We start from the raw sequence: 25,342 nt of genomic DNA, 5'->3' as shown, positions 1-25,342 counted from the left end.
TGCTCAGAATGATGTCAGCAATTTATTAATCCTTTAATTTTTCACAGATAAATTTGTAGAAGATACATATAATTGATATTGGTAGTTCAAAATCTAAAATCAAAGCAAAACTATTTTTAAATTATGGTTAATTGTTTAGTGACAGGCATTTGTCCTTGTTGCCATATATATGTGTATATAATTCTGTCAAGTATTTGTTTCAAATCAAACAAATAATTCGAACAATAATCAGACAATTGCCCTTTTGCTGTTTTGGTTTTGTTTGTGTTTGCTTACAAGATAGAATGTATTTGATTAATTTGAAACTGACTTTAATCAAATACTTCATTAGAAATAAAATTGAAATTATTTTGGTGATAAAATGCCACATTTTGCTATTATTGATAAACTGACATTGGTGCTGGTAATTCCCACCAATTTCAATAACATCAGAATTCAGTCCACATGCTGTGAAATTTAGCAAATTGGAGAACTGGCTGTGGAAGGCTTAATCTACTGTATTTTCCTACCACAGAGACAGAATGTAATTTGAACCTCCCAGGTGGAGAATGGAATCCTTTAGAAGGAGGTAAAGACATTTATGTAGTCACCACTGTATTTTCATTTTGTATTTCTTTTTTTGCAGACTTTCATAGTATTGAATAAAGGAAAGGCAATTTTCCGATTCAGTGCCACATCTGCCTTGTACATTTTAACTCCTTTTAATCCCATCAGAAAAATTGCTATCAAGATTTTGGTACATTCATATCCTTTTTTCTTAATGTTGATTTAACGGTTGCCATTTAAAAGTATTTAATTACTGAAATAATACTTTTCATATGGATATACAAATTATGTCCATGTGGGTGTACTATGCTAACTAAACATATGCTGATCACACTTAAAAAGCAGCAATATCACATGTGAATTGCAGTATGGTCTTCATTCCTACTGAAAGAATTCTCTACTGAACCACCTAAAGCTGTCAGAGTTTAAATATCAGGCTTTATATACAGAAGGAGATTCGATCCCATACTAAGGCCTGAAGCTAAGGCCAAATTAGTAACAAACCATTGCACTTGAACATATCTAAGGTCACACTTTTACCAAGACCAGTAGTACTATTCATGAACTAGACTCACTTAGCAAGGACAAAAGAGCATGAGTAAAGAGCTGCTTTTTCAGACATACTTTTTCAGTATTGTGTTTTCAGCATTGGGCTAGGTGTCCTATAAAATATCCAGGTCAGAATAAAGGAGAATATTTTCAAATATATTTCAGTCATGTCCAAAGAACAACTTGGGTGTAAACGACCAACCTCTGCCTAAAGATCTTTTAGAGTGGTTTGCTTGGCTTCAATCAATAATTATGTTTAGATACTCAAACACATCCTTAAGTCTGTATAATATGAAATAAGTTTCATTTAAATCCTAAACCTGACATAATTATAAAAGTAATGCACTGCTTTACAGTAAGTGCACCATAACATGCCAGATGGCATACCATTTAAAATAGATAAAATTATGTGCAAAGCTTTTTTTTTTTCAAATTTTATTTAGAATGTCACGTTATTTGTAGATACTTTTATAAACTTAATATTTCAAATTATTTCAATATTATAAAACTGTCATACTTTTTTGACCTACATGCCTTGACTATAACCTACATTATTCAGCATGCTTATCATGTGCACTATTTTGACCAACTGTGTATTTATGACCATGAGTAACCCTCCAGACTGGACAAAGAATGTAGAGTAAGTTAAACATTTTTACTTCTTTGTTTTCATGTCTTTCTTTTTGTGTGACTCTAAACAATAATTATTTATGGAAAATTGCATGCCAGAATGGGCTTTTCCAGAGTCATGAAGAATCAGATTCCATGAGATCATCAGTATCTTTCTGGTTTTCTCCTAAGTAATTTAAATGGTTTAAGAGTAATGCCTTGTTCTTTAAAATTATGTCTGAGGAGTGTCTGAACTTTTACTGTGAAGTACAAACATGAGATCTTGTCCTTAGGTGTTCTGAGCTGTAAATTGGAAAAGGAACTCCAGAACTTCAAATGTGCATGTAAAATTGTTGCATGTCATTGGTGGGGCCAGCCATATACTGCTTGAGTATCCATGATCTTAGCACAGTAGGACACTCATCGTGGCTCACTGATGTGAACTCACAAGTGCCAGCCACAGCAAGTACACACAACACCCAAACCACAAGAAACTCTAACTTCTGAGGAAAGGGCATTACCTATGAAAGAGTATCAAAGAGCTGACAGACGTAAGGAAACTACAAAGTATCTCTATTTCTTTCTTGTTCATGGTTATACATGCACGTTCTCTAGCAAAATATAATGCACGTTTTCCTTTGAAATATTGTTTTCTTTGAAACAATACTACTCATTAAAAACCTGATTCTAACCACTTGTGGTTTCTTTCATTCCCTCCTATTCTTCAATAGCCATGATTAATTTATATTTATTTATTTCACTGAGTTGAGGAATCTTACTCTGAATGCTAAATTTAGAAACTCCACTAGTATTCATCTGTTTCCAGCATGCTCAACAGTGACTACGGCTTGTTAGGGTTGCTAAGTCTGAAAAGAGAGCAGTAGGGTCTGTAGGTAGATTTTCTTTGTTCTAGAGGTCCCCACAGACCCACATGGATCTCAGAAAGTCCCCACATTATGCTGGTTGTAACTGACTATTCTATGTTTTTAAATGGATGATTGTTCCCACACCAGGTAAATTGGTACATCTTCACATCTTCAAGAATAAGTCTGGGCATGCTTTCTTATATTTAATGATTCTTTATGAAATAAACCTTTATTGTAGGCATGACTATAGTTATTATCCAGAACTGATTTTTACAAAACTCTGATTTTGACATTAATAAGTTCTTCATTTTTCGTAACACTTAGACATCTACTGATTTGTAAATGCAGGCAAAGAGGCAGTCTTATGAGTGCCAGAGAATGTACATATAAATATCAAAGTCTGAAATGTATCTATAAATACTTGAGTCTTAAATTGTTTTCAGGGAAAAAAAAAAAAAAAAAAAGGGTTAAACCAACCTTTTAGAAAATTAATAGTATGTATGTATCAGGTTCAAATTTCATCTGAACAACGAGGACATTCTTAAGTGTTCGGGACAAGTTAAGTTAATGATTTCCGTCTTTTACTTCTAAATACTTTTCTTCTAAGTCACATTTGATAAAGAACAGTATTGTCTATAAGCATAAATATGCAAAAATCCATTATTCCTGCTCTGATGCTTTTCAGGTACACTTTCACAGGAATTTATACCTTTGAATCACTTATAAAAATTCTTGCAAGGGGATTCTGCTTAGAAGGTTTTACTTTTCTGCGAGACCCATGGAACTGGCTTGACTTCAGTGTCATTTTAATGGCGTAAGTGGTTCAAGTACTTTTTAAGCTTTTAGGGCATGAAATTAGTGGCAAATATTACAATAATAAGTATATCAATTTTAAAAGTATTTAATTTCTGCAATCTATGAGGTTTAGACACTGTATCACACATTTTAGTACTCATAAATCAAAGTAAAATATGGCAGTAGCCAGCATAGGGTAATTACTGCTGAGGGACACTAATTTCATGTCCTACATTTTTCTACTCACCAGAATGAAAGCCATCCCTTTGACTTCATGTCTCTGCCCTATTACAAGCTAATTAGTTTAATTAGCTGTTCAAATACAAATCAGTGCATTTCCTTTCAATGAAATTTAAGCAAAATTGATGAAAATAAATAATTATAAAAGTGAGGTGTACTGAAGACACAGGTAAATTTTGAAGTATGATTGCTAATATTGCCACAGAGGTTTTGAAGACCCACATAATTAGTATAAGCTCTGCCTCAATTCTGAATAACTGTGATTTAATCCTACAGGTATGTAACAGAATTTGTAAACCTAGGCAATGTTTCAGCTCTTCGAACTTTCAGAGTATTGAGAGCTTTGAAAACTATTTCTGTAATCCCAGGTAAGAAGTAGTTGGTGTAAGGTGTTAGGCCCCTCGTATCTCCAACTGTTACTTGTGTGCTGTCATTGTGTTTGTGTGTGAACTCCCCTATTGCAGATATGTGACAGAGTTTGTGGACCTGGGCAATGTCTCAGCGTTGAGAACATTCAGAGTTCTCCGAGCTTTGAAAACAATATCAGTCATTCCAGGTGAGAGCTAGGTTAAACACTGAGGCTGACTTTCGTTCCATTGAAGTCAAATTCACTTCTTTTGAGCATAAGTCTTGCTGTTTGCTGCTTGTGTCGCAAAAAAAAAAAAAAAAAAAAAAAAAAGACATGGAACATAAGCCTAGTTTATGATTCTTTGCCTTTTCAGCATTAGCTTCATTTATTTTGCAAAATCAGCCTTTGAGTTTAACAGATTCTTGCATGAAACATAAAATTTGAGGCCTATGGGTTATTTTGCTTTGTTTTTCTGCATTTTATTATGACAAGTTGTCTCTTTTACATTAAAAAAGCTTTAGCGTTATGGCTTTCTTGATTTTGAACTTTTTCCTTTATTTTACCACTTAAAATTGACATTAGTCTTAAAGACAACCAAGTGCCAACACAAAAAGCTACCAAAAAGGTAATAAATATTGCACAGGAAAATTTATCAAATGCAAATTATTTCTTTTTTTTTCAAACTTACTTGCAATTTTACTTCATACTATCTTCATACTGTTGTGAAGTCATATTTAATATTAACTGGAAACTGAAGTATTGGCAGAATACTAAATGCAGAGAAAAATTAAGAAATTAAATCAAATCTATAATAGGAAAGCATGATTGATAAAATTTCCTGCTCAAGAATAACATTATGCAGTCAATTTATTGGAATATATGTACACTGCATATTCATTAAAAAAAAAAATAATTTTTCATTCATCTTCACAAGCTCTGAGGCTGCTCATGATGCTTTACTTTTTGAAAAACAAAAACTAATTTCTTTTTAAGTGTCTGCATGACATCTTAATTATATGGGAAGGGCAAAGATACTCTGATAAATCTATGGATCTTTTCTCTTTGCAGGCCTAAAGACTATTGTAGGAGCCCTAATTCAGTCTGTGAAGAAGCTCTCGGACGTAATGATCCTGACTGTGTTTTGTCTGAGTGTATTTGCACTAATAGGGCTGCAGCTGTTCATGGGCAACTTGAGGAATAAATGCCTGCAGTGGCCTCCAGACAATTCTACTTTTGAAACAACTGTTATTTCCTACTTTAACAGCACAATGGATGAAAATGGTACATTTGTTAATATGACAGTGAGCACATTTAACTGGAAGGATTACATTGAGGATGAAAGTAAGAATGTCTGATATAACTATTTTTAATATATTTGTGGCTATAGTATGTAACTATGATCAAAGAACACAGCGATTTATATTTCTGCCTTATGTAGAACTGCTTACAGTCTCTGACTGACAGAGATCAAATACATACAGTAAACAACTACAATAACCAAAAGGGTTTCTAAACAAACTACAAAGTAATCAGCAGATAGCCATTTTGATTTTATTACAATTGACATTTATTTTACTTTGTAGTACTTTCAGGTTCTTTTGATTTATTCACGTATATTTCTAATGCTTTCTACACAGCTCACTTTTACATTTTGGAGGGACAAAGAGATGCCCTACTTTGTGGTAATAGCTCTGATGCAGGGTAAGGCCCTTTCACAAATCCTCTGTTATGTTCTGTAGAAAAAGCAGTAACAAGAAACCTATCCATAGTAGCTGCAACTCTGTATTTAGCAGTGTTACAGAACTTAGAGAGTCTTGCTGCTAAACAATGATTTCTTACTAAAGTCAAAATATTTTACTCTCTGGCTGAACAAAATACTCATTAACAGCCTTTCTTCCTGCTTGATTGGATAACGATGTTGGTGTTAATGATAAAATCTGAACTCTTGCAGTCTATTTTGGAGAAGCAGTGATTGAAGAAAGTAGGATTAAAGCAAAGGTTAGAAGTGAGAGAGGGAATACGTAAAATAGAAAGAAAGCACAGTAGTGACTTCATAGTCCAGACTGATTCTTTATTTTCAAGCCACTTTTTCATTACTGGCAAATTCTGCCATGTACATGTGCCCAATTGTGAGCCTAGAATTGTTAGCTGAACTCCAATACCTAACTGGCAACACTGAAGAAGCCTATTAAAAAAACAATAATAACCTCAGCATTATGTGGGAGATCCCTAACAGTACAATTGGATTTAGCTAATCATATTGTTTAATCTGTCTGTAACCTTTACAATAATTTAGCAATTATTTCTGCCAGGAAATTATTCATTTGTAATAAAGATTCTACTTGCAAAATGTGACTGAGGAGAATTTAAACTGGTCATTTCAACCAGTGAACAGATGGGAAGGGTATCTTTCATTTACTCTCTTATTAATTTTCTTCTTAGGACTTTTTTTTTTTTTTCTGAATGAATTTAATTGTAATTCATAGATTACCTGAGGAAAAATAATGCATATTGTTCCAAAAGATAATAAATATGTTCTAAAAGGAAATAAAAGTTATGACTGTGTACCTCCTATTTGGTTTTCACATAGGCAGTGTCCAGAGGGATATATATGTGTGAAAGCTGGTAGAAACCCCAACTATGGTTACACAAGTTTTGACACCTTCAGTTGGGCTTTTTTGTCCCTCTTTCGGCTAATGACTCAGGACTTCTGGGAAAACCTGTATCAGCTGGTAAGAAATTTTTATTACATAAAAAGTAAACTCTAGGTGACATAAAAAAAATATAAATAGGGTTATTTGTACATGAGCTGAAAGCGTAATGCTGTTGCAGTAACAAAGATAAGTGGTGGAATAATATATAGATATGCATTCTACTCCCTAGACACTACGTGCTGCAGGGAAGACATACATGATATTTTTTGTTCTGGTGATTTTTCTGGGCTCTTTCTACCTGATCAACTTGATCCTGGCTGTGGTTGCAATGGCCTATGAAGAACAGAATCAGGCAACCATGGAAGAAGCAGAGCAGAAAGAGGCAGAGTTTCAACAGATGCTGGAACAACTGAAGAAACAACAAGAAGAAGCTCAGGTAATGGTGGAAAATATACTTTCTGAACAGCCTTATTCTTAAGGCAAGGATAATAATAGTTTATGAGTTAGAACATGTATAAATTGTGCAATGAATTCTAGAAAGAAAGAAGTCTTGTATTATATGCATGTTATAAAAGTGGAAATACCCAATGAAAATCAGGAACTAAACAAATATCAAAAAAGCAAGTTAATGGTACAGAAAATAATGCTACTAAGTTCACCAAAAGAGTATAAAATAAAATATTTGTGCTAAATGTCCTAGAAACCTGACTTTAAGTAGTCATAGTTCATGATACTTTTATGTTACAGATCTTATGAACAGCATGAAAAATGTCTAGTTGTGTTACTTCTGGTTTATAGATTGAGTGAGAATTGCCAGGCTTGCTGTACTTATTAGTTCTTCCCCAGTATTCAGAAAATAGAGAGAAGGATTGTAATCAGTGTTCTTTTAGGTTCCTATCCAGCAAAGTATTTAAGCATATCCCTAATTCAAGCACATTGAAGCCAATTAGAAGTTTATATGTGCTTAGAACAGACTAGCAATATTTATTTATTAATTAGCAGGAATTCACTCCATGAGTCAGATGTCTCTCTAAATTCTGGACTGATTTTCTATTGCTTTTCGTCTGGCACATAGTAATTTTCAACAAAATACTGTTTATAAAATGCAAGGAAATTAGAATTGTCTATGCAACTATAGTTTTCTATTATTTCACAGCTACTTTCACTGTTAGAATGATTCTATAAATTGCTAATAAAGTGAAACTCCCCATCTATTTTTCAAAAAGAAATTTCTATGCATGACCTGTGAAATCTAATTAGCATATCTCTATTTTAGTCATTAAACCTTATCACTTCCAAATCACTAACAAAAAAGCAGGATCATGAAAAATTCAAATTAAAATAAGCTAAATATCAGCAAAGAGTGCTTTTTAAAAAATAAAATATTTTTTCATCCATGAAAATTACTAAATCTCATTATATCAAAAGATATCAGGAGGCTCATCTAGATGTTTGCATGTTTGTGAGAGTAGGGACAGAGATTAAGCTGATCCAGAATTAGGAAGAAGAATAGAACCATATGAAACAGAGACTACAAGGAAAGTTGGATAAAGGCCCTTGGAAGTTATTACTTTTTCAAATGAATGACCACTCAATTCAGTTGAGATCCCTTTTGTACGTGAAGATACTAGCAGAAAGTAAGCATTACAAGGTGGATCACTGAGCCACTGAATTGGTTGCTGAGATGTAAAGGAGTGTGGGATCCATCTGTTTACTGCCTTGATACTGAATCTATTAACTCAAAACCTAAGTCATCACAGCAGTCTTTGGACTGCTCCACTTGTCTGAGCTTTGGTATTAGTATTATGAAGTGATTAGTATTATGACTCAACATCTGCTACCTTTGTTTCTGTTAAAAGCATTTGAAGGATGATATTCTGAAACCAGTATGACAAAATTTTGAGTATCACTTTTTTAAATTGATAAACACTTCAGAATCCATTTAATACTCCATTAAGCAGAAAAAGTCTGCATTAAGTCAACTTGTATAGCATGGGTTGTATACCATGGTGCAGAAAGCCATAAATTCATACTGTGAGCTTTTAAACTATCCTTTCCTGATGTAGAGAGATATATCATCATTCCTGAAATACTTGGCATTGAATATAATATGTTTTCCCGGATAATTAGTAGTAATTTTTGTTATATAACTCATCTCTTGCCATTTATCACATCACCCTTTTTTGTAAGCTCACAGCAGCCTACCATCTTCCCAAACATATTTTCCACTGCAGAATTTCATAGCAATCTTCCTGACAGTTCTTTCTAGGAAGAGAACTGAACACATTCTCAATTCTTCCTTTATTTGGTGACTAAATGAACTGGTTTCCTTAATGAACAAAATCAGTATGCTGACCACTGTAGTTGAAGATACTGGTGCTGAGTTTTGAGATGCTCTTTGCTCCAGTTAGTCATCTCTTTCCTTTCCATCAGAGAAGAAATCTAAACTTTTTCTTCTGCTGCAGCAGCAACAGGCAATAAGTGTACCTTTGTGCGTCTATAACAAAGACCTAGAGTGCTGTTACAGTGGGAAATGTGGGAGGGGAAACATGAAGATTAAGGTAGGGCTTGAAGACATGTCTAAAGGGTGTGACTGTTGGGAGGTAGAAGGAAAGTGAGGGAGTCCTTGCAGTGAAGACAGTGAGGAATGGCTGGATTTAACTACTTGCAAGCTGCTAGTTGGATTATGATACATTAACTCACATAGTAGATGTTAGGGATTAGTTTTCTCTGTAAGGACTCAGAAGGGATCAGCTGAATTAGAGAGCATGACGTGGAGCTTTTCTTGAGAGAATATGGGGAAGCAGGTCTGAAGTACATGAAAAAGCACTGTGTTTATTCTTTTGTTACTACCTTAAGTTTAGACCAGCGTCTTGCACAGCAAGTCTTTAAGGAATAGTGATGCTATTGTTCTGCTGCAGTTGCTGCTCCCAGTAGCTCATGCTACAAAACAATGAGGAGCTCAACAGTTTTGTCAGTTCAATCTGTTTGTATACATTTGCATACTCAAGGGTGTACAACCAGCAGTATTACCACAATGATAATAAAAACATTTGATAAAAGCCTACTAAGAATACCTTGCTTTGTAACCTGACAGGCAACAGCAGCAGTAGCAGCAGCATCAGTTGCATCAAGAGATTTCAGTGGTGTAGGGGGCTTAGGAGAACTCCTGGAAAGTTCTTCAGAAGCATCAAAGTTGAGCTCAAAGAGCGCTAAAGAAAGAAGAAACAGAAGGAAGAAAAGAAGACAGAAAGAAATGTCTGAAGCAGAGGACAAAGGAGATATTGATAAGTTCCCCAAGTCTGAGTCAGAAGACAGTATCAGAAGGAAAAGTTTCCGCTTCTCCACAGAAGGAAGTCAACTGACATATGAAAAAAGGTTCACATCTCCTCACCAGGTAGAGCACTCTTTTATTAAATCATGTACGTCTAATCTAATTTGGTTTTGACTGACTTTACAGCAGCTTTACATATTGGAAGTTATGTAAAAGGTGAGTGAAGGAAAAAACCCCGTGGCAGTACCATTAACAGTGTTACAGTTTGATATGGTTTGACCCATTCTATTAGCAAAGGAATAAAAAGAACACACCAAGTATAATTGTAAATGTAATGGAAAACATTTCTGAAAATGTATTTCTGAAGATGTATCTGGTAGATTGCAGAAAGAATCAAAGACTCTTTGATTAGTACTCATATATTTGCATTAATCAACCATAGGTTCTCTGTTCTGCATCTATTTCAAAACTACACAAATATGTGGGGTTTTTTAGAAGACCGCATCATAAAAATGTCCTGCATAGGAAATTCCACACTACCATTAGGTTCTATTGTTTTCCTTAATTAGCTCCTTAAATGGTAGATAATGAGACAAGTAGCTCGAGTACTCCACATTAAAGACAAACTATATAGGGATCTTTGGGCTTATACAAATTTAGTCATACTGTTATTTTTCACTAGAAATTCATTATAAAAGACAGAGAATCAGTGCAATCATAGAAAAATATATTTAGGACAAACCTCTGGGAATCATTTAGTCCAAACTTCAAAGCTCTACTCCCTTAAATCAAAGGATCTCTTTCATTGCTTAAGGACACCTTTGCTTATTTCAAGTCTACACACAGTTATGGTATTTGTAGAAAAATCACTCAAAATGTATCTCTTCAAAATGATCATGCCAGGTCTCAGCCAATAGATGACATTCACCTACCAATACTACCCATGTTTAACTACCAAAATTTATCCTATTTAATATTCATATCAAGTGTGTGAGTTTACAGACTCGTATAAATAGGAAAAACAGAGTAAGAAATACTTCACACTGAATATATTAGAGAATCATAGAATGGTTTGGGTTGGAAGATCATCTAGTTCCAACCCCCTGCCATGGGCAGGGACACCTTCCACTGGACCAGGTTGCTCAAAGCCCCGTCCAACCTGGCCTTGAACACTGCCAGGGAGGGGGCAGCCACAGCTTCTCTGGGCAACCTGTGCCAGAGCCTCACCACCCTCACAGTAAAGAATTTCTTCCCTATATATAATCTAAATCTTCCCTCTTTCAGTTTAAAACTGTTACCCCTCATACTATCCCTACACTCCCTGACAAAGAGTCCCTCTCCAGCTTTCCTGTAGGCCCTCTTCAAGTACCATAAGGTCTCCCTGGAGCCTTCTCTTCTCCAGGCTGAACAACTCAACTCTCTCAGCCTGTCCTCATAGGGGAGGTGCTCTAGCCTCCTGATGTTGGGGGCCCCAGAGCTGGACACAGTGCTCCCGGTGGGGTCTCAGAAGAGAAGAGTAGAGGGGGAGAATCCCCTCCCTCGACCTGCTGGCCACACTTCTCTTGATGCAGCCCAGGACACGGCTGGCTTTCTGGTCTGTGAGCACACATTGCTGGCTCGCAGTCAGTTTTCCATCCACTACTACCCCCAAGTCCTTCTCCGCAGGGCTGCTCTCAACACACTCATCACCCAGCCTGTATTTGTGCTTGGGATTGCTCTGACCCATGGGTCCTTGCACTTGGCTTTATTGAACTTCATGAGGTTTGCACAGGCCCACCTCTCCAGCCTGTCCATGTCTCTCTGGATGGCATCTCCCTTCACTCCAGCATGTCGGCACTGACTGGTCCATCTGTCAAATCCATGACTACAGTAAAACATCATTGCATGTATTTGTTCATACTCTGAAACTCTCAGAAAGCTTTCATCCTGTCAGTTGTCATGAAGAACTATGAAACTTCTACAGAAACTTAAGAAGCTTAGGAAAGCAAGACATTTCAAGTTACTTTTGATAACATTAACATTAAATGTGAGTTCTTGTTGCAGAGTAAATAATTAAAGTTCTTTAAAATCAAGTGAAAACAAATATTGTATATGTCCTAGATTTGAAAGAAAAGAAGGAAATGGTTCAATAGACAGGAAACAGCTCTTCTTGAGATGTCCTGAATTACACAGCAGGAAGGAAATAAGTGATCATCTGAAATAACTTTTTTAAAATTAATTTAGAATTTTAAAATACAAAGAGACTTGTATCAAGCAAATAATCTAGTTGAGGATAATTTATTAATTGAAGACTGTCTTGGTAATTGTTTTTACAGTTGTAAAAATGCTTTGGGGCAAATGTTGCCTGCATAGAACTGAAGTAAAACTGAGCTGCCACAAGAGTGGAAGGATTACAGTTGACTGATAAAGGAAGATCTGGTTTGTCTCGTTAGCCATACAGTTAAGTCCCTGGTGAAACAGGTTGGCAGATCGTGAAACAATGTGGTAGAATGGTAAAGCGAGATAATCTGCCCAGTCAGTCCCTGTAAAGGTTTTGTCCTTTGACACAGTATTCCATGTGCAAATGAATGATACAGCCTGCAAGAAAAGCCAAGCTTTCCTTTCAGACCTTATTTTCCAGGAGCATGTAGACACATATATTTTTATTTCTACAGGTGTTAGAATTGCAGCCATTTTGGTTTATATCTTTTTTCCCAATCCAGCAGGGATTTGAGAGAAGGCATTACTCCTCCCATGCCCCTGAGGGGCCTGATCCGTTTAGCTTGGCTAATACATATTGGAAAGATATGATAACATAGGTAGAGCGTGATAACACATATTGAAAAGACTGGATTACAAACAAAACATAGCAATGGTGGAAACATTCCCTAAAAACCAAGGGTGTCAATGGTAGTCAGATGAAAACTAGTGAGCATATGATTTTTTTTTTTTAACTACTGTAGGTTGACCAAATACATTTACAGAGAAATGTACAAAGGGTGCAGTAATTAGTTTACCACTTTGTCAGAATTCAGTGTCATGCTCTATAGCAGCTAGAGTTGGTTTTTTTTTAGATAAAATTATCTTTAAGTATAAGAAAAATAGCACTTTTTCTCCAGTCAAGTTTACATAAATGGGCTATCAAAATAATTTGGCGTATTCTTCAGTAACTCAGCCTGAGGCTGACTGCTAACATAGAAAATTTCAGCCCAAATTATTAAAATTTGGTATAGCTATAAGCGCACAAAAAATACATCTCATAATGGTAAACAGCTGCCAGCCTTTATAACAGGCATTACTACAAGTTCAGCACACACATGTGTGTGTATGCATAAAGCTGAGTATGCATATACAGAGATACATATGGATTGATATATGCATATAATCAGTGTTCACTTTTCACAGTATTAATATAGGGTTACATATATAGTTCAGTTTTCATTATCCTGGAATAAAAACCACTGGTCTTACATACAAGCACTTTCTACCTGCAAAACTAGTGAAAAATTGAGAATCACCACAAAACAGGTTTTTGATGTACCAAGATGCAAAGATTTGTACAAATGCAGAATCAAAGAAAGCTTAATGCAAGGTTTCTTTTTTCCACAATTAGTACTCATTTTATTTATTCATGAATGCTGTTAATAAAATATGTAGCAAGGGAGAAGAACATTCCATTAATCAGCTTCTACTGTAATTAAAAGATGAATTACCAACAACCACTGATGTATTTTTCTCATTCGTAAGAGGATATCTTTAGGTAACTGTGCCCCTGGTGAGTGCTTGTTTTGAGCTGCCTGATGGCCAAGTGGTACCTTCTGGTAGGTGTGCAGCCTGCTATAGCACCTGGAGTGCTATGCCCAAGAGTGCTACTAGTCATGTTCACACTGTACCTCTAGAGCTTCCCCAAGCCGTTGCCTCTGTCTTCTAGTTTCAGAGTACTGTGTATGTTGTTCCCACACCACTGAGCCTATCGTGAAGAGGGAAGACAAGTTCTTTACGTCAACTTAGACTGAATTTAATAGCAAACTTAAGACCACTTCTGCCTTTAGCAAATAGAAATAATAGAATAGAAAAAAATGATCAGTGAGTGTTATGTTGTTATCTCTAGGGATCCAGCAGATAAAGAAGGGAAGAAAAGTAAAAGATTTTTAGCTCTGTCCTCTAATAGAAGAACGAATAAAAGACAGATAACCTGCAAAACCTTGATAGTGATGCTGAGAACTGTCTGCAGCACAGTCATGGGTCCATACCATTTCAACCTGCCTTCTTTGCTCAAATCTGTCCAACCCTACTATGTCTTCTGCACTTTTCCTCAGTCCTGCTACATTATCTTAAAAATAATTTCCCCCTTCTACTTCAGGTCCCCTAATGAGCATATTCCTCTAATGACCACACTGATACTACTGAAGAAAAAAAGTGACTATCCTTTCTCCAGCACTGTAACATTCTTTGAAAATTCAAGAATGTAGAACTTCAGTTCTAATGCTGTTTTGGTTTGGTTTGGTTTAAATCTTTTACAGTCTTTGCTAAGCATACGTGGTTCCCTGTTCTCACCAAGGCGCAACAGCAAAACAAGCATTTTCAGTTTCAGAGGTCGTGCAAAGGATATAGGATCTGAAAATGACTTTGCTGATGATGAGCACAGCACTCTTGAAGACAATGAGAGCAGAAGAGATTCTCTCTTTGTTCCGAATCGACACGGAGAACGGCGCAACAGTAACATTAGTCAGGCCAGTGTGTCATCTAGAATGATACAAGCCCTTCCAGTGAATGGGAAGATGCACAGCACTGTGGATTGCAATGGAGTAGTTTCCTTGGTTGGAGGACCTTCAACTCTAACTTCACCTACTGGTCAGCTTATGCCAGAGGTAATTATAAGTAAACCAGTAATTATTACATTTTGGTTCCATCACGTAATTTTTTCTTACTGCTCACCTCTGCATGCCTTATCATTTCTTAGAGCTGTGAGAAATAACTTGCAATAGTTTCTAAACAACAGAACATAAGGGAAACAAGGTCCTCAACCTCCTGTGTCTGAGCCTCAGTGAAGCATGATATTCTCCTTGCCTTCAGCAAGAGATCTGCACGTAGCATTTTAATATGGATTCAGTACGGTATTTATGTGGCTAAAATAGCACTCTAATAGTATTTAACTTGGAAAATACTTTAATTATAAATAACTATTGAGATTTCATTATTACTCTTACACATTTCTTTTTATTGTTTCTCTCCTATCTTGATGTAGACCTTCATACAAGAAATTCAACCAGATTACCTCAGAGGTTACGAGTATATAGCTCTATTTCAGAAATACATTCACTTGAAAAAAGATTTAGCCATTTAACTCAAGAGTTTTCTCTAAAGAAATAGTACTCTTGAATGCTCAAAAATGGTTTTTCATCTTCATACTAAGATAACCATGAAATCTTTTATGATTTCTGCAGACGTTTTTATTCTTTCTCTAGATGGGGACAGAATAATGAGAAAATGAGTGAGTGGTTTTTCCATGAATCACAGAATCAGTGGCAGAGCAGGAACAAAGATTTAGGAACTTTTGTATCTCACTCCTGACTTTAGTGCCTAGGCCACACTTCAGAAGAAAAGAAAAACAACTGCAATGACACCTACATGCTACGGAGTAGTGACATGTTAGGCACATTTAAATCAGAGCTGGGTATTATTGGTTTGAAAAGACAATTAGAATTCATGCAAACCAGAGAGAACTTGTATATTCATTGCAAGAACATATCGCAAATTCTGTATGAGCATTGAGGTAGGTGAAAATTATGTACAAGAAATATTAAATATTGTGATTTTTTTCTCATATAAAATTTTCCAACCACACTTACCAGGTTAGGAATGCAGAGAGATAAGTAATTCCTAGAAGTGTATTCATGTTTCCTGTATCAAAGTTACTTTCTGAAATAATAGTTTGTTTCTTCCTGTACTCATACTTTAATTATTTAACATGACTAGCTGCTGGAAATTAGGTGACAAGTTTCAACTTTGATATTTTTTTCTTGAAAGAATAGTAGTAATAATCACTAGCAAAAAGATACGTAGCAAAAATTTTGTTCACCCAGTCATTTAAATGAGAATCACCTTGGGTCTCACATTGCCTTGGTATTGTGTCTCCCAGTTGATTATTTGTAGTACTGTATAAAATTCCCACTGAGTTAATAAAGAATGAGGAAATTCTTACAGGAACAGAAACCTTCAGTGCATAAGAAAAGTCTAGTATGCTGCACAAAGCTGATTTTGATTATCACTACAATATTTATACAGTAAATATTGTTAATTGGCTGTTGAAAAGGATGGTTTAATTCCTCAGTATTTCATTTACAGGGCACAACTACAGAAACAGAAATAAGAAAAAGAAGACTAAGTTCTTATCAAATTTCCATGGAAATGCTGGAAGATTCTGCTGCAAGACAAAGAGCAATGAGTATAGCCAGCATACTTACAAATACAATGGAAGGTATCTGATGCATTTTATCTGACAGGCAGTTCAGTGAATTCCTGCTAACTACATGTTCAGAGCAATTATTTACATAATTTCCTTTGGAAATGTAGTACTGGACATGTAAAATATCTGAACATCAGATAGAAAAAGCTTCTGAGCATTTCTGAGATAATTTACACCTTCTAAATGCTTAGTTATTTATTTTTTCATGACTCTATTGAGTGGAGTAACAGAGACGAAGTAATCATAGCTAGGGGATTGCTAGAGCCCCAAACAGAGAAAACAGGGATTTTCTTCCTGTAAGACATCAACAGGAAAAATCAATCAAGATACACAGGAAATTGCTATGATAAAGGCAATGATGTGCTATAACAGTCATTTCCCTTAGACTTAAAATCCAAGGATGAAAAAGACAGTTTTAAAGAAAACAACCAACTGTAATCAACCCATGCCAATGCACATGAAATGCCTTCCTTAAGAATTTCTTAAACTTTCTTAAGTAAGTATATCAAAGATTTTAAAAGTATTATATTTACTATATGATTCCATATAGTAAATATACATTGTTAGAATTGTTTTGCTTATTTAATGGAAACGGCATAGATTCACATTTCATACATATGCCATTAAAATACTTTTATAAGCTTAAAAGATCTATCTACTGGATACAGGCACAATGTGACAGCTGTAACAGTCAGACAAACCCTGCAGATGTCCTACAGCACATATTCTAAAGAGACAAGGAACCACCAAAAAAATTTAGTGTTCTTAAGTTTAGTTTAAGTCAGAATTGAAATATAATTTTAAAGTCAGTTCCAAAGTCCTTTGCTCTCAAATAAACAAATAGATCCCAAACTATCTCTAGTCAGAAATATAAGGCTTAAATATTTTCTTCTAAAAGTTTTACAAACCATTCGTGCAACCATGCGCCTTCTGAGTATATCTTCCTACCTTAGTGCAAGCATGAACTGTTGGTACCTCTTGATTCTCGGTGTGCAATTCTTCGTTCACCTCCCAGGTAGAGAGGATATGTCCTTAGAGGGTGCTGCTCTCTTCCTCCAGCTGAATAGTTTGTCTTTGTGTCTTTGCATTCTTCTGGCCAGAAAAAAACATGACAGTGTAAACTATATTGCCCTGATAGTCACCTCCTACCCACATCTGGTTTCCATTATTTCAGAAGTTGCTAAGTGCAAGCTGCCAACTCAGTGTCCAGTGTGAGTGGCCACTTTTGTGCAAGGCCAGTCCCATCCTACCTCTTAGTATTCTGAGTTACATGTTCAGAAATGTGATTATTCGAGCCAATCCATACATTCCTCCAGAAGCACTGTCTTTATTATGGTTTATAAAGATTATAGAAGACTTTTGCTACTTACAATACTCTTCTCCCTGGAGGCTACAGTCCGATGTAATGAGAGAGCTTTGTTAATTTCAATGAGTTTGAGAGCTGTGGCAACTGACCTTTTAACTTCCCATAATTCTACCCATATAGGATAATATTAGAAGCAAAAATAAATCCACTGGTCCTCAAAGTGTAGAATTTAGCACTAAATCCTTAGCAAATACTGTAAAACAGCATGTATGCTATTTTAGCAAAATCATCCATAAGTGTCTGTGATCTAAGGGATGGTTGAACTCTGTCAAATTTCAGATTTGGGTTGATGCCACTACGTAGAAATTTTATCAAAACTGTTGTGGCCATTTCTTACATATTTTTATAGTCTAAGTATTTCTCACTTAAGCAAATATCAGTCTTCCTTCTGGGCTGTCTTCAAACATCCCATTATATTAGACATTCATTCTTGCTATTATTAACTCAGTAGAAACTACTATTCTTCTGTAACTGACAATATTGACAGTGAAATGGAAGGAAAATTAATTTGAAAATATTCTAATTGAGAGCAGATTTGTTCTGCTAATACTAATGTTCTGTTTCTCAACTGATAGACAACGTAACTGTACGAGACATTTTCAAAGTCAAATGATAATTTAAAAATAAGAAAACAGGCATTCTGTATATTAAAACTATTGATTCAAATAAGCAATGTTAGATATGTGCACCGAATCATTTATCTGTTATGATACTGTAGTGGTTCAGTGTAATAGCAAATATAATACTTCCAGTAGCTCCAATCAAAATACGTACACACCTTACATACTTAACAGAAAAATGTTATATTTTATGAACCTTATACAAATTATACACATCCGCTTACTGACAGTGGAGCCATGTTAATTTTAAATATCCAAAAGTAAGACATCTGCTGTGATAAAGTCAACTAACATAAACTAAATGTCTAGATTATCCTATTGTCATGGGAAATAAACAAACATATTTCTCTCTTTAGATAGACATCTGAGATGATTCACTCTTTAGAGGTAACTTCACAGTTCCCTGTGAAGGAGCTTAAATAAATTAGATGTTTAAATTTAAGATGGCCAAACGTAGGTGAGGGATATCCTATGTTAGTGTGAGATGTTAATTTGAAAGATTTAATCTTTTTACATATTTTAAACAAGAACTTCTAGAGGATATGGTTGGAATATTCATTATTTGTTTTGTTTTGGTTTTTTTTTTCTATTTTTTTTTCAGAGCTTGAAGAATCCAGACAGAAATGCCCACCATGCTGGTACAGATTTGCAAATACTTTCTTGATCTGGGATTGCTGGAGTCCATGGTTAAAAGTAAAACATGTCGTCAATTTAGTTGTGATGGATCCATTTGTTGATCTTGCTATAACTATTTGCATTGTTTTAAACACCTTGTTCATGGCCATGGAACATTACCCAATGACAGAACAGTTTAGCAGTGTTCTTTCTGTGGGGAACCTGGTAAGTGGTTTGTCATGCACTACATGGTGTAAAAATACCCTTTTCTAAAACAAGAAATGCATAAATGCATTGCAGTGGTTTAAAATTTATTCCAAGTTGTTTTTTGTAATCAGTTTAGAAACTGTATAATGATTTTCATAGATGAAGTGATTTTTGCTGGAGCCTCTAACTCCCATTAATCTACTTGTAACTACTATAATGAAATAACTGAAGATATGTGGAAGTCTTCACGGGATTGTCAGATTTCTTGAGGTCTACCTTGGGTTTTTTCTTTAAAATGTTAAAGGCAGATTATCTAATTTTTACCATGGTACCGATAATCCATCACAGAAAATATTTTTCTTCTCTAAGAAATTGATGAAATATTCAGATGTCAGAATTTATCTTTGAATTTTTTTCAGTTACACTACAGTGAAAGTACATTTCCAAGAAAGGCATATTTCTTGTTAGCAGTAAGTCCCTGACACTTTAGGTAACTAAAATATACTTAATAAAATAGAACATTATTATTTATTCTCTAATAAAAAGCATCTCTACTATCTGTAAATTTATAAGTGATGCCCTTCCTGATTTTAACCTAATCCAGAGAATTAGGGCTACATGTAATTTCTATTCTGAGCAGATATCTAAATGTGGCATAACACTTCAGTGTTCTTGTCTGTTTCTCTCCATTAGCGTCTAATGCTTGGGAAGCAGATTTAACCTTGCGTTTATTTCAGAAGAAGATTCATACATTTTTAATTTTTTGCTAGCTCACATAACTACCAGTAGTTTACACAGGAGAGGTCTGGATTGACTCACACAACATACAGTCCTGAAAGTCAAAACCAATCAAGTGTTATGAACTAATCACTCAAAAAGATTAGTTTTGAAAAGTCTGCTAATATTTAAATGATGCAGGAATAGATTTCACAGAGTATATTTTAAATTCTAAACATTTTCCTTATATGTACTGGTAATACATCCTTCTATGACTTTTTCTCAAAATAGAACAATAATTGAATGTAATACCTAGGTGTTCTTGTGGGCATCATAGTTTCCTTTCTCCTGGACAAAGTTCTAATTGCTAGCATATTCTTATATTCATCACAGATTACAGAATACTGTATTTTAAAATGTTGGTCTATCATATAGTTAGAATTATTTCTCTCCAACCATTTACGCTTACAAGATCTTCTACCTTTTCTTATCTCATATGTCTGATTTATTTACTCTAAGCTAGCAACAGTCATATTTTTAGCTACCTTTGTAACAATCCAGTAACCTTAATTAGGACTATATATATGCAGTGAATGCTATTCCTGCTGGTTTCAATTAAATTCTCTGTTCCTCACTGTATTAATCTGTTAACCTTAATTTTGTGATTTCCATTCAAAATATGTTAATTTACTCTTTGCTTGTGACACCACGGACTATTTGAGGATAAGTTAAATATGACAAATATGACTCTGCCTTTTCTGTAGCATTTTAATGAGAAGGAAGAAATAGTTCTAAAATGCAATGATTTGTTTTCATAATATTAAAATTCAATCTGTATTCAAAAGTCTTAATTAATTATAAGAAAACTTGAGTTTACTTCTCTTCAAATGTATTTTTGTGTATTTAGGGATGCAGTTATACTCAAGAAAAAGTAGTCTGTGGATGGAATGGGTTATTTTGTCATGGAAATATTTTAAAGTGAAATGTTTTTCATTGCTTTTTGTTTCAATTATTCTGACAAATCCGACAGTTTTGTCAAGAATAAACTTCTTTGTTGCATTCTCTCTACCATGCATAGCAATAACTATTACATTCTCCTGATTATATGGTAACATCTCTCATATATCAATTTAATAGTATAGTGTTTCTTGCTATATTTCTAGTTTCTTAAAAGTATACACTTTAAAAATATTAATATTTATGCTTTGACAATGGTGAATATTTTCACATCTTTATATCCACCTCCTAATCTTAAATTAAAAGGTAATCATGAGTGTAGTTACACAGTGGTGTAATAAGTCAGTTTTGCATCCATAAAACTTGCTGTAGAAGGACTGTGAACAAGCTGGGTAAAGAACTATCATAAGGCAGTGGCAGAGTATGTTGGTGTACTTTAGCAGACTTTTGGATCATCTAGGAAATCGTTTGAGTATTGTGCAGAATACTCATATGCTTTTAGTGAGTTTGCATTATGCTCCAATACTTCTTTATTATGCTGCACAAACTACCAATCATTACTCATTTCAAGAAAGTTTTGGGTTAAATTCTGGACTTTAAAACACTAAGGAGTATTGATAATTTCACATTTGGCACTTTATCACCATGAAGTTCTTTTTCCCAAAAGGAAATAGCTATCACACAGAAGAGTAGGTGTGCATGAAACCTCTATATCCTTACAAAAGCTCAGTGCAAGTAACTCCAACTTCCCCTGTCTATTCCACCTATACTCTTCAACTCTGACCTAAAAGACTGATCTTAGAGAGCCTGTCCTTGAGAGGCTGACTTTAGAGGGTTTCTTCTAACACTTCTGTTTAGACTGTGAGCAAGGTAAAAAAAATGCTGTCAAAAAAAAATCAAAAGCTTTTGCTTTACTGGGACTATCCTCTAGAAACAGGACTGAAAACACCGGATCATATCACATCATGTGCTGGATGGATAGTCCAGCATGTTATCAGTCAAATATGAATGGGAGCTGAGCTGCTGACTGGTGAATAGCTTTTTGCAGGTTTTTCAAACCTCTTCCCTCCTATATCTGTCCTAATTTTGCAATTTGTTTTTAATTATCAGTTTGCAGTGTTTAGAAATACTTAAGACACCATTTGGAAATAGCAATCAGCTGTTTTTTATAATAACAGGTACAAGTAACAGGCATGAGAACACAAGATGGATTAGAAAAATTTACTTAGGTCTATAAATTCTCATCAAAACTCAACTAATTAATTACATTTTCTTTTAGGTATTCACTGGGATTTTCACGGCAGAAATGGTGCTAAAGATAATTGCCATGGACCCTTATTATTATTTCCAAGAAGGCTGGAACATTTTTGATGGTATTATTGTTAGCCTTAGTTTAATGGAGCTTGGTCTTGCAAATGTTGAAGGATTATCTGTTCTTCGGTCATTCAGATTGGTAAATACCTTGAAAATTAAATATTTGCATGCAATTGTCTCCAAGAATGTGCTGATGTCTGTAAGAATTACTGGTATTGTAAAGAGACATTATACACTCAAATGGCTCATGCTATTTTTCATATATGCTTATTTGCAAGCAATATTTGATAAGTACAAGTTTAAGGTGTTTGTCAATTGATATCCTTTGATATCTTTTGGTATCAAATTATTCTATGGACATCCTATCCTACTGATATCCTTTGCCATCATAAGACTAACTGCTACCTTTTCAGAATGTTGTAAATCTTCGCTATATTGATTTCTTTAAGATGCATCAAAACTGAATATCTGTAAAAACATATATTGCCACCAGCATAAAGAATCATAACATTTTTAGTCTGTATATTGTGAACATTACTTTGTGTTACTCATAAAGCCCCTAAGTAAATCCTCTTTTCATGACATTTATTTTAATGGGCACTGAGAATAAACATTTAGTAACTCCATTACATATAACAAAGTGTCATAGCAATTTGTCTTTAGGAAAACACTTAAACTGAAATAGTATTGAGCTTCTACTAGAAATGTCTTTTCTATAGGAATTAGTATTGTACACAAACTAACTTATAGGTATGTTTAGTGGAGGCACAAGATTCAGGGTTTAAAAGTCTGTATTACTAACATCACATTACTTGAAAATCTAGGTTATATCCTAATATATAGAGTAGGAAGTAGTGACATTTTATTAACACCAGTTGCAATGCTACCCAATTTCACATACCATAATTTGGTTACTGAATTATTTTAAAATAGTGTTTATGATATGAATGGACATCATAATATCAGCATCAAAATATTGCTTCAAATATTGTCCCCTAAGACTGGAAGAGATCTAACACGGTGCTGAGGAAAATGTGGAACCAAGCCAGCAAAGGTGTAGTGAAGGTGGCAAAAAGAGTACAAACTTCTAAAATTTCTTTAAGAATTGTTTATTAATCATCTGTGGGTTTTTTTAAATATTAAAATCAAATATGGTACAGACATAAATTATGGGTTTTTTCTATGTGCATCACTAAGATAAAATGCTGAACAGTGCAGTTTATGCAAATACTCCATACTGCATGCTTTCATTAAAAAAATAATATGTTCAAACTGAGGAACAAATTAATCTACAGAAATTGATGTGCTTTGCTAAACAACTTCGACCTAGCTGCTATTTTATAACTAACACTAATAATTCTTCTCATTTTTGTTTTTCAGCTTCGAGTTTTTAAGTTAGCAAAATCTTGGCCAACACTAAATATGCTGATTAAGATTATTGGCAACTCAGTGGGGGCTCTGGGGAATCTGACCCTGGTGCTGGCCATCATTGTGTTCATTTTCGCTGTGGTTGGGATGCAGCTGTTTGGGAAGAGCTACAAGGAATGTGTCTGCAAGATCTCCAGTGACTGCGAACTTCCACGCTGGCACATGAACGACTTTTTCCACTCTTTCTTGATTGTGTTTCGAGTGCTGTGTGGAGAATGGATAGAAACGATGTGGGACTGCATGGAGGTTGCAGGCCAAACCATGTGCCTTATTGTTTTCATGCTGGTCATGGTGATTGGAAACCTAGTGGTAAGTGATGAACATTTTTGAACATTAACTCTGCTGCAAAATGTACATAACTTACAGCTAGGCAATGAAAATGTTTGTCATACTTCTGTTTAGATTAAAAAGTAAATCTGAATGTGTGAGATTTGGGGTAGAAACATATGATGATTCCCTTCTCCTCTTTTTCACTCATTTCCATACACTGAAGTACTGTCACTATGGGTCCAGGAATTTAGGAATACACCAAAATGTCAAATGAAACATCATATCATGGGACAACTGCAGCTAATTTAGAGGTGCTGTTTAAACCCAAATGTCTTCCTAACTACTCTTGAAATAATAAAGTTTATGCTGCACTAGTTCCTGGGTAGCTGCTTCTCTGGAGGAAAAAAATCTAATGGATTTTCGCAATAATACTTCTGACTTAATAAAGTATAATGTAGCTGTTCTTATATAGAATATCGAATTTGAGTGCTGAACTTTTGGGCCTTGTTTAGGTGTAAAAAACAGAAAAGAAATATAGAGTGATTGAATGTCAATCCTAAAAATGTGTTTGAAAGCTTCTAACTCAAAGTTATAGAAGAAACCTTTATAGAAAATTTTTTATTCAAGCTGACAAGCTAAAATGTCAAAGGTTCAGTTGATAAATACCGAATTGGTGAGAGCTTCTTCGAATGCAGGGTTATAATTGGAATGCACCATTTACACTTTTATTTTTAAGTGTCTTTTACTGTTGGTCATTTCAGTTCATTCTGATATGCCTAAAGCTATATTTCATTACCTGTCAAAATTCTCTTCCTTTAGTGATATATTTTAATAATTTAAATTTTTACAAAAAAGAATGCAAAATTTTTGTATCCTAGCCATTTACATGACCTTGCAATCTTAATATTATATCAGCAGAAAGTTATTTTTGATTATTGCAGAGCCCCAGAAAGTTATTTATTATTATTGATTTATGATTAGCTTCAGCACTTAACAAGTCATATTGTCATATTTCAGATTCATATTGTCTTTTTTCTTCCAAGTGTCTTTCTGCTTAAGGGTTCTTTTCTGGAACTGTGAAAATCTGCAGAATTAAATCTCAGAGAGAGTTCACATGAAAGACCTAATGCATTTAACAATGGGGGAGTTTGTTTATGCCATTTTGCCATATCATGACAACTTTTGATGCCTGGTGGTATATCAGACTGAAAGTATGAAATTATTAATTGCTTGTAAACTTTAGTGAAATAGCTACAGTTTATAGGAGATTATATTAAAACAACATTAATGATGTTTGAATTCTGAAGAAATAAAGCACAGTCCTCAGGCAATACTGGTGCTAAGATTGTTACCTGCTGATGAAAGAAGTCCATTTTATTTTAAATTACTACATAAGAGCAAACAAAATTTTCATTTTTTGCTGAGTGAAAAAGGAAAAAATCCAATTACAAATAATATGGTATTATTATAAATGAGATTAAAGTGTAAAAGTAATTTTAAAATATTCCATTTATCCTT

The 25,342-nt window shown here is 34.6% G+C and overlaps 1 protein-coding gene across 4 annotated transcripts in view; it reads left to right on the top strand.

Annotated features, from left to right (window-relative positions):
• Positions 1–25,342, top strand: part of LOC141962838 (sodium channel protein type 2 subunit alpha-like) — a 75,156-nt gene that overhangs the window by 18,288 nt on the left and 31,526 nt on the right. The window contains exons 3-16 of one of the 4 annotated variants that reach the window (XM_074911475.1): positions 626–744; positions 1,646–1,735; positions 3,256–3,384; positions 4,070–4,161; positions 5,023–5,295; positions 5,592–5,655; positions 6,545–6,686; positions 6,838–7,044; positions 9,706–10,005; positions 14,385–14,732; positions 16,210–16,342; positions 18,918–19,156; positions 22,092–22,265; positions 23,507–23,863. In XM_074911475.1, the coding sequence (XP_074767576.1) occupies positions 626–744; positions 1,646–1,735; positions 3,256–3,384; positions 4,070–4,161; positions 5,023–5,295; positions 5,592–5,655; positions 6,545–6,686; positions 6,838–7,044; positions 9,706–10,005; positions 14,385–14,732; positions 16,210–16,342; positions 18,918–19,156; positions 22,092–22,265; positions 23,507–23,863 (2,667 nt within the window). Of the gene's footprint in view, positions 1–625; positions 745–1,645; positions 1,736–3,255; positions 3,385–3,881; positions 4,162–5,022; positions 5,296–5,591; positions 5,656–6,544; positions 6,687–6,837; positions 7,045–9,705; positions 10,006–14,384; positions 14,733–16,209; positions 16,343–18,917; positions 19,157–22,091; positions 22,266–23,506; positions 23,864–25,342 lie in introns of those variants that run through there. The other 3 variants (XM_074911476.1, XM_074911479.1, XM_074911478.1) reach the window with 3 other exon arrangements.

This window comes from Athene noctua, chromosome 7, assembly GCF_965140245.1.
Source record: "Athene noctua chromosome 7, bAthNoc1.hap1.1, whole genome shotgun sequence".
Classification (NCBI taxonomy): domain Eukaryota; kingdom Metazoa; phylum Chordata; class Aves; order Strigiformes; family Strigidae; genus Athene; species Athene noctua.
This window is presented reverse-complemented; position numbering and strand designations above follow the sequence as displayed.